The sequence below is a fragment of the Morone saxatilis genome, unplaced genomic scaffold, assembly GCF_004916995.1.
Source record: "Morone saxatilis isolate NCDOM2014 unplaced genomic scaffold, NCSU_SB_2.0 Contig18, whole genome shotgun sequence".
NCBI lineage: Eukaryota > Metazoa > Chordata > Actinopteri > Moronidae > Morone > Morone saxatilis.
The window spans coordinates 19,656,298-19,666,342 of record NW_023339740.1 but is presented as its reverse complement, the minus strand read 5'-3'; the positions used below and the strand labels follow the sequence as shown (position 1 = coordinate 19,666,342).

The 10,045-nt window shown below is 39.3% G+C and overlaps 1 protein-coding gene across 2 annotated transcripts in view; it reads left to right on the top strand.

Annotated features, from left to right (window-relative positions):
* ppp1r16b (protein phosphatase 1, regulatory subunit 16B) overlaps positions 1 to 10,045 on the top strand; it is an 82,321-nt gene that overhangs the window by 19,009 nt on the left and 53,267 nt on the right. The window contains exons 1-2 of one of the 2 annotated variants that reach the window (XM_035662724.1): positions 3,322 to 3,431; positions 4,645 to 5,041. In XM_035662724.1, the coding sequence (XP_035518617.1) occupies positions 4,777 to 5,041 (265 nt within the window). In that variant the 5' untranslated portion in view covers positions 3,322 to 3,431; positions 4,645 to 4,776. Of the gene's footprint in view, positions 1 to 3,321; positions 3,432 to 4,644; positions 5,042 to 10,045 lie in introns of those variants that run through there. The other variant, XM_035662723.1, reaches the window with a different exon arrangement.

Sequence of the window (10,045 nt, the reverse complement as noted above, 5' to 3'; positions counted from 1 at the left end):
AGCTGGAACTTAGATAGATAGATACTTTATTTATACCGAGGGAAATTCAAGTATCCAGTAGCATACAAAATACAAAACATACATTAAACGTACATTAAACGTATATTTAACATACATTAAACTATAATTAAAAACCCTGACCATAAGAATAGAATCTGAATCTGATTTAGGCTCAAATTGGTTATGGTCTTACCACGGATGTATGAGCCGATCCTGTTGTAATTTTTGCCGTAACCAGCAGTCAAAATCAGATCCCAGGCCACCTGTGCTTAGCCAATCAGATTGTTTTCTGATGAATAGTGGGCGGTTCCTTTGAATATGAATCAAAAGGTGACACAGATGAGTGTAAAAACATTTTTACTCTCTCTGCCACTTTTTCTTTGGTATTATGATAGCCGGAACAGTCAGAGGACACTGGTAGAGAGATTTCAGAGACTAAATCAAACTGAGAGTGTAAAAGTGGGGGACAAAAGTAGGATTTTGAAAACTGGGGCGGGCATGTCCTCATTATTCCCAGTGGAATTACGCCTTTGCTCATTATCTGCATGCTGTAAACTTTCACATGAATGCAGCTGGGTAAGACAAGGACAGGGAAGTTCTGTAGCACTTTTCAACAAAAAAGCAATCCAAATCCAAATAAGACATAAATAGCATAATAGAATTTGTATGGTTATCAGTTGTTGGTAAACACAGAACAAGTTAGTTTGTGTGGTTCTGTTTTTGTCACTAGTTGCTTTTTGCCTCTGGCCATACTGTGTGTGTTTTTGTGTGTGTGTGTGTGTGTGTGTGTGTATATGAGTAATGTCATTACGTCTGCTCTGATTCCTCTGATTTGATCAACGGTAGCTCCTGGGTTTCATATTCGAGGCGCTAATGCCATTGACCATCAAAGGCCGCTAAAGAAAACACTGGACGTTCCTTGTTTGTCACACATCCTGTCTGAAGTTAATTCACTTTGTCCGCTGCACTCACATCTCACAGAGAGAAGAGAGAGAGAGAGGTACGCCGTGCCTGGAATCAGTCATTGTGCAACAGAGGAAACTTTGGTAAAATTCATGTAAAATGTTTTAGATGTCAGCGGTTTAGTTGTTCTCAGACCCAGTTTGCTAATTGGCCTTGTTCCTGGATCAGATCCACTGTGTGTTGAAGTTATGGATTTTATTGGTTAAAACTTTTATCATCTCAGTGGAAATGTAATATGTTGTTGTCTTATTGCCTTATTTATTTACTGATACCTCAGAGTGTTTGTGCAGTGTTCATTAATCTGTAATCATGTAGGTGATAACACACTCAGATGTGCCCTCATATACACCTCTGATTGTCGCACATACTGTATATCATGGCCGCTTACACAAATGTAGACTGTTTGTTAAGTTGTTGAGTACTTTTAGACAATTGTAATAGACACCTCTGCAAATCAAATGCTTATTTTTCCCTGGCTATGGTTTTATTTTGTAACTCTGCAGCAGTGGTTCAGTTGGTTTTATGGATTTATTATTTCATCAGTTGCTCTGCTAAAGTCGCAGCTCCTATAAACCAAAGAAGGTTGGCTGACTTTTTGGCTGCAATTCAGCTGACCGAATCTTAATTTCACTGACAAAATAAGGCAATAAAAACCTTAAAACTACTATGAATAATGTTTGCTTAGTTGAAAAGTATGATATGAGTAAATCAGATTGAGTTGCAGTTTGTTTAAAAGATTGGAAAGGAAAGACAGAGTCACAGACGAACACATGCACAGGAGCTGTACTGTATGTGCCGTTGCTCATAACCTTTATCTTTATTTTTCACATCATCCAAGCAGTCTCCTTATTACCCAGCATGGTGCATTTCCTGTTTTAGCATTGACAGTGCATTAAGAAGAGCTGAAGGGTCCGTTTCATGTCATTACTTGAATGGATGTGTCTCTATTAGTAGGAACAGTGTGCCAGGAACAGGTGATACTGACAGAACAAACAATATCACAATATTCTATGACCACAGTTATTAATATCACACTATTCTGATGATAACTAGCAGTGCTCTCAGAATATATTTACATGCAAGAAATTTTAGAATATTTATTGTTATTACCTCGGGTATGCTGACTATACAGGTGCAGATACATTTATTGCTTGATATTGATGGATAGTCAGTGTGATGAATTGTGTTGTGTTGACAGTGTTGGTGTTATTCATTTACACCCTTTTCTGTAAATAGCCATTATTATTTACTTTTAACTTATTGGTTGTTTTTATACATTTTATATTTTCTTTTCTTTCTGCATTTCTTTTCTTTTTTGTAAAGTGTATTGAGACAGTGAGTTTCATTGTTCAAAACATGGAAAAAATAAGTTCCAACTTTCTTGAAGTTGAAGTTGATCTTTGAAGCAGAGAAACATACTGTTTTGTATCCTTTTTAAGAACAAAATAAACAAGTAAACAACGTTGGGCAGACAACATGTTCTGAAGGCGCTCCGCTTCAGAAACGCTCTTGGTGGGATTTGAATATCATAGACGCAACGTCCTAAAGTTGTGCACGGTGGATTTTCGGGGGAAAAACCCTTCAACTCTAGTTAGTTTACTCGACTATTACGGGGCAGCCCTAGTAAAAAATACCATCAATACTGCACTGCACATCACAGACTGATTTCTATATTTTCTATCTCCATTTAACCAACAGCTGTTTAGCTTCTACTGGCACACATTTCTTTTCTCACCAAGAAATCTTACAGAATTCAATTCTTAATTTTTACAGATTATCATGCAAACCAACAAGTTAAACCATGCCTAGAGACTGTTAAGCGCTCGGTACTTCTGCATCTGCCGTCTGTTTTCCTTGAACGACTTAGGGGGGAAAAAAATTGCTGACAGCTTTACTTTGAAATTCCTCCAGAATAATTTGAGACCCTGCTGCTAATCCTCTTGTGATCGACCTTTGGATCCTGACCCAGTCTTTACAAATCATTTGCTGTAAACTAATTTGCTGTGTTAAAGACATTTCCAGCTCATGCCTCTTTCCCACAAGCTGTCATAGTCTCAGTCTCCCCTTGTCATTTGGTAAATATGTTCTTTATATAGACGAAACTCAAAGGCGCACATGCATCTCTGTGCTGAAAGGTTTTATACATTTAAAAGTATCAACAGTTGGGCAACAGCAAGGTTAAGCTCGTCTTATTTGTGTGTCCGGATACCTTTTTTTGAGTTGTTCACTTGGTTGCCAACGGACAGCTTCTCTTTGCACACACGTACTGCAGACTGAAAGTGATGTTGTAGGAAGTGATTGTACTGCTTGTTTCCTGTCCATGTTTTTAGCAGTTATGTAGCTGTTGTAGAGCTGCAAAGGAAATATAGTCAATAGCAGATGGACTACATGTAATGCTATGAGACTCCAGGGTTTCATTAGTGACGGGCTGTAGACATGAGGAAATATTTAGTAGCATTTATGAAATAGTAAGTATAAACATGTTTTATGCATGAAACATATTTTGCATACTTGCTTTTTCAAGCAACAGAAAATGTATTAAGTGAAATTTGTTTCGGTATGTGTGTATGTGTTTGCATGCTAAGTGACGGGAAGGGCTGCACTTTTATCAGTAGAGGGTTTTCTGGCTACTGTAATAAAATGTCCGTACATTGTTAAGAGTGCTGTTTAAAGGAAGTGGTCTGAATAAGCTCAATCACTGTGCAGATTTTCTACCTACTTTACTGTATGCTTGGATTTAGTCTGTATTTACTGCATTTAACTCTATTAAGGTTCATGTCAAATGTCTATGGCTCTGCAAAAAGTTTGTTTACATTATTATTTGTAGAGGTTTGCATAGAATCACTGAACATACAGTATGCTGCTTTCTCTAAAAACAATAGAAGCCAAAGCTGTTTTTTGTTGGTTCACTGTCACTGTAGGTTTCAGTTGTCAGAGACAGAAGAAAGACTTTTGTTCATGTTTACAGCCAGCCAGGCTACATCAGGGTAATGATGACATGAAAAATCCCCACTTCAACTCACTGCCCTAGTACTTTTTGCTTTTTTCTCTTTATCAGCTTCTCATCATACTAGCATCTGCTTGTAGCATTCAGGAAGCGGTTAACCTTGATGGAGGATGGTAGAGAGGTCTATAACGGCTCACAAAGCAAATGGAAAATTGAGACAGCAACCCATGCTCAGCCATTTAGATAGAAATGGAGAAATTGTCCTCCATTCTAATAGAGTTACATTGGTCCATAACCCTTAAAGCATTATCTTGATGGAGTCCGAATGGAAGAAAATTGAGTCATTATGAGAATAACATGTTGCTTTCATTTTTATTTCACCTTGATTTGAAATTAAAGTATGATTTTATTTACATATTTTGGCGTCAAAGAGACAAAACAGGCTAAAGACAGAGACAATCGAACCATATGACAGGAATTCAGCACTGCATGGAAGTTTGAACTTGGGTCTCTCTAACTAGGCCACCAAACTGCATCTCTGTGCATCCGACCAATTCTCAGTTTTGAATGTCAATGTTTCCCCAGTGCATCTTTCAGAAGATTTACTAGAAAGTCTTGCGCTACATCAAACTACTTCTACATTTTATTTACTGTTGTAGTTATTAATGTCAAAGTTTGTGGCTGATATTTTCATAAACACCGCTCAGCCTCTCTGTCTCTGTCTCCCCACTCAGGACGTTCACTGCTGCTAAAAGGATGATGGTGACGGGAGCAGGCCACGGCCGAAGGTGCAGCCCTCGCTAGAATCATTCTTCCTCCCTTCAACTTCACCCCTCCACCATCATCCACTTCTGCCCCCCGGCGCCATGGCTAACCACCTGGAGCTGATCCAGGAGCTGCAGCAGCTGGACAAAGTGCCCAGCCTTGAGAGGCTGCGGGCGGCCCAGAAGCGGCGTACCCAGCAGCTGAAGAGATGGGCTGTGTACGAGAAGGAGATGCAAAACAAGAAGCGAAAGGCTGACAAGAAGGGACGCAACGCCAACAACCTCCAGCAAGAGTCCAAGAGGCATGTCTCGTTTGCCGCCAGCGTGGCACTTCTGGAGGCATCAGCCCGGAACGATCCAGATGAAGGTAGGCAATAAAGAATATTTACGATGTGTGCAAATTAAAAAAGTACAAGTGTAGATGTATGGGGAGTGAAAATGATGACACAGACTACACAAGTGCTCTTAACACAAAAAATATAACCACTGGAGTTTTATTCTCGTAACAAGGCAACGCACTAAAAATATGTGCTAGGGTTTCTCTCATAAGCTCAGAGTCAAACCCAGCACAAAGCTCAGTGACGCCACATTTGAATAATTACTCTAATTTCAGCCTCACCTCACTACTTCAGCTGGATATCAAAATGCCAAGGTCAGGAAAACCATTAGCTGGACCTGCCCACTTAAACTGCCAGTGGAACTCACCCTGTTCGAGCTGAATTTGTTCTGCTAGGAGACTGTTTTATCATTGGGAAATAATGAAGTTGTCACACTGAGATGAAACTCTGCCAGTCTTTTAATTAAAATTTCTACGGATGGTGCCCCCCTATTTGGAGATAATAATTGTTTTCCTTCAGTACAAACAGTCCCATGATGCTGTGGCAGTGCTAACAGTGTGTCAGTGATGCAGGAATGATAACAGGCTGCTTATCATGTAGAGATGACATCTAATTTAACTTCACTTTAACTTGAAATTTTTTATCATAAAACACAGCCTGTGGATGTGCTACTGTACATTCTTTGCTTTGCAAGCTGTTTTTACAGATATTGAAACAGCCACAAGGCTACAATATTTCCACAATAGTTGTCAGAGCAGAAGCAGCTCTGCACTGCGTATACACACATACACACGCACACATATGCGCATGCAGATGGACTGTGAACTGGCATGTTGAAACTCCAGCTGGAGTGAGAATCAGGAGAAGTCTTGGGGTTTGTGTTATCTGGATGGGCTGTTGGATTCTACCATCATGTGTAACATAAATAGAGATCTAAGGAAACTAGCTGACAATAATGGAAATCATCTTATTGGGTAAAAAGAAAAGTCCCTTTTCATATCATACTATAAAGAAATGTCTAAGTTCTGTTGCTGTTTATGCTGATTCTGCTGCCTCATTACACACAGATAGAGGTGTTGTCGTGTGAAAGATTTTGAAAAATAGCTTGAACAGCATTAAAAGGTTTTTGTCGTGCACTGCTGTGAGGTGTGTAATTCCCAGAAAATCTGCTGAGCCACTTAGACTTTAAAGCAGGATGTTGTGGCTGTTCGTGCTTCATGTAATTCTTTAGATTGGTTTGAGGTGGCCAGGAACATACAGCATCTACTCATTTACTGTCAGTTCCAGGAAATGTATTTCACAAGAATGAGAGCATACAGTATTGTTAAATACTGTATGCTCTCATTCAAGGTTGGTTTGAAGTAGAAACATTCATCAACAGCAGCTTCCATTATTATTATCCATTATTACTATCCATTATTATCGAAACATTCCATGTAGTTAAGATTTTAAAATGTTATTTAATTTAGTTTCATGGCAAAGGGCAATGTTTTGTGTACTGTTCATCTAGTTTTGAAAGGGGAGACAAAACACAGGAAACAATAGGCTGGACTGAGTCACTAGTTTTGTTTTTTTACATAAAAGATATTTGACCTCTCCAGCAAAACAACCAATCCCTATACAACTTTTGAAGGCCACCTGGTTTGCTTGTAAAATGGAAATCAATTTTATGATTTAAGCGGGTACCTCAACTGGTGATTGTCCAGCCAGTAGCCTTGATTAAACAAAGAACATATTTTAGTGTGAGTGCAGGATTTTTGCATGGTGATACAGAAGGCTGAATAAGTAGAAATAACACCAAACTGTTTTTGTAGATATGTTATTTTATAATTTTTCACTAAAGCTTTGTAGTTATTAAATATACAGCGTTTTAAATTTTTTAGCAATGGCTACCTACCACTTTGATGTATCTCAACAAATACTGGATGGACTTCCATGAAATGTTGTACAGACATTCATGATCCCCAGAGGATGCATGCTAATGACTTTGGTGATCCTCTGACTTTTCATCTAGTTCATACTTGTAGTTTTTATTGAAATATCTCGACTGCTTTTGGATGGATTGTCATCCCTCAGGATGAAATGTAGTAACTCTGCTAATCCCGAGTTCTGGTCTAGCGCCATCATTAGTTTAAATTGTGTCCAGCGCTTTGGTTTATAACCTTATACCCGCAAAACTAAACTAAACTTTTCCATTAATCTCAGCTGTTTAGTCCTAATTAGCAAATGTTAGAATTCTAACATGCTAACCGTTGCTAACGTGCTGATATTAACACCTAATTTCTGCCCATTATCACTCACTCAATTTTAAAGATCATCAGTGATTTGGTAGTTTCAACCTCCATGTTTGTGAAGCCCAGTTATGTAAATAATAAACATATATTTACTTGTTAATTTTCAGCATGACTGTTTTTTGACACATTTTACAGTTGTCGTACATCTGAATAAATACACCAGTCAGGGTCTCTCAGTGTGGAGCACTGATAGCAGATGTTTTTGCTTTGTTTTGAGAATTACTGATATGTGGAAGCTTTGTTAGTTCTCCTTACTGCTGATGGTGCTTGGGCATAGAAACATTTGCTATCCGTGCTGTTTAATGAGGGTGACCATTAAAGAGGCAGGGAGATAAAAAGAAAAGGGAGACAGGGTGTAGTGTTGCCCACACAGCTCCAGTGGCAGCTGGCTAGCTCAGGAGCCTGATAATCTCCTCTCTCATTCCCTCTGGTCCCCAAATGCTCGATCAAGCATCCTGACTCCACACGCTATGCTGCTCAAGGCACACTAATCACAGTCTCTGGGCTTTCTTTGCAAAAATATTATGTGACAGTGTCATGCATTCTCTTGTACAGTCATATCATAAAAGGTTGTGTAAAAATAGTAAGAAAATTGAATGTAGATCATGATGGAAATGAGTTTGAGCATCTTTTACGTTAAGCTTAATTTTCATAAATAAAAACTCAAATGTAGAGCCCTCATCTGCAAAAACAGTGACGAGCAGAGCCAGTACGGGCAGTTGAAAGTTACAGACGTGTTGAGAAATAAATGGAGCCTTCATCTCGTCTTTTCTTGAGGAGAAAGGAAGGGAGAAATAAAAACAAACAACAGAGAGAGATTGACTTTGACCCCGGGCTGACTCTGCCAGCCTCGAGGCCATAATAAGATGAGAGGTTGGATTGGCTGGACTCACGCCTGTTTAATCCCTGATTGGTTGGATCGAGTGAGATGTTTCCTGTGTCTTCTCTGTGGTTGCAGCCACTGGGTTGGCCGGAGGGTATGTGTGTGAGCGCACGCTAATGATTGTATATGCGTGTTGATGGGTATGTTTTATGGATGTATTTGTTTTTGTTTTTGTGTACTTTGTTGCCTCACTGTAGCTTGAACAGTAGATAGTGTTATTTAAACTATAGGATCTGTGAACAGTTCAGGTGTGTATGTTTATGTGCTTGTGTTTCAGTGTGTACATTTGTGTGTGTTTGTGTATGTGTGTTCTCTGTCCTTTTTGAGCCACAATGTCCCTGTCATTATAACTTCCTCACTGGACGCTGCGGGAGCAGTCACCAGGCCGTGAGGAGATTCAGATATAGTAAAACCACAGTGGACACAGTGTGTACTCGAGCTGAAGTTTGTTTGTGTGTGCGCAAATGTGTTGTATTTGTGAAATGGAGGAATAAATATAAAGGTGTTTTTGTATTTTTTTTTATTGATTGTATGAACTTAAATAAACTTTTTTTAGTGAGTGTTTCCAGAAAAATTTGTCTCTGTGTGCTTGTCTGCTAGCCACAGAAACACTGAAGAGGGAAGAGTAAGTAGGAGAGGATTGGATGGAAAGGGATGCATCCTGAGTCTGAGCCCATTTCTTCGCCCTCCGGCTCCCACCATCCTGAACCCTCTGCCCCCTCACTGTGATGAGGCTTGATGGCTGTGAAATTACTGCGAAGCACCTCAGTGTCTCTCTGTGCAACTCTCTGGCTATTGAGACTGATAGGTTTTCTCCTCTCCAGAGAACTGCTATCCTGCAGAGGAACAGCCATTGGGGTCAGAAAGGACAGTCCACTCATGCTGACCTGAAATTTTTTCTTAACCCCAGTGTGTTGTCTGATGAAGTTGTCTAACAACTCGGATATGATTGAAGGAGTCAAGAATGTGTGTGGAAAAGGGGAGAAATTTGAACAACTGAAGTGTGCTAAAAAATGAACGTTTAAGTTTACATTCATGGCAATCAGCAAATGTTCTTATTCAGACTGATTTGCAAGAGCTGCTCAGTTTTTATAATAAAGGCAACACCATCAGGTAAAGTCAAGGTAAACATTTGGTGGCAATCATCTCATCCCACTGATTAGCTGACTGTAAGTGGGTTAAATAGCGTGAATTAAAAGGTTGCTCCGTAATCCCACCTGTTTTTCAAAGTGTTCTCGGGTAAGATACTAAACCCAAAGCAAGACAGCTCTACTGCCATTGCTGTGTGAATGTGTGTTAAGGGTTAGGATATGCTAGAAAAGAACTAGTACCAAGTGTAAACCTATCGTGACATCAACCATTGGTTTGTGGAGTACCGTTTTAACGCCTGAACCTCGGCATTATGGCTGTTGCCATGTCGGTTTTTCTGAGCCAGCTGCAACAATGGCAGCTCTCCTGGTCACACACATTCTTGCATTACAGATAAAGAGTATAGTAAAATATGTTTCTGAAAAGTTATTAAGCGAGAAATAGGCAATGCATTAATAGAATCTTGATTCATATTTGATCAGCACTGCCTAGTCTGACAGTTTGATCAGAGTTTCGTGCTTTACGGTGGATGGACTTACTGAGAGTGAAGCATACTTTATCATCTATTTTACTCTAAATGGGACCATAATTTACAAGATAAGATAAGAAAAGATAGACTTTATTGATCCCACACTGGGAAAATTCTCTTGCTACAGCAACTTCAGATACAACACAACAGATAAGAACAATATACACTGATCAGCTATAACATTATAACCACTGACAGGTGAAGTGAATAACAAAGATTATCTGGTTATCATGGCACC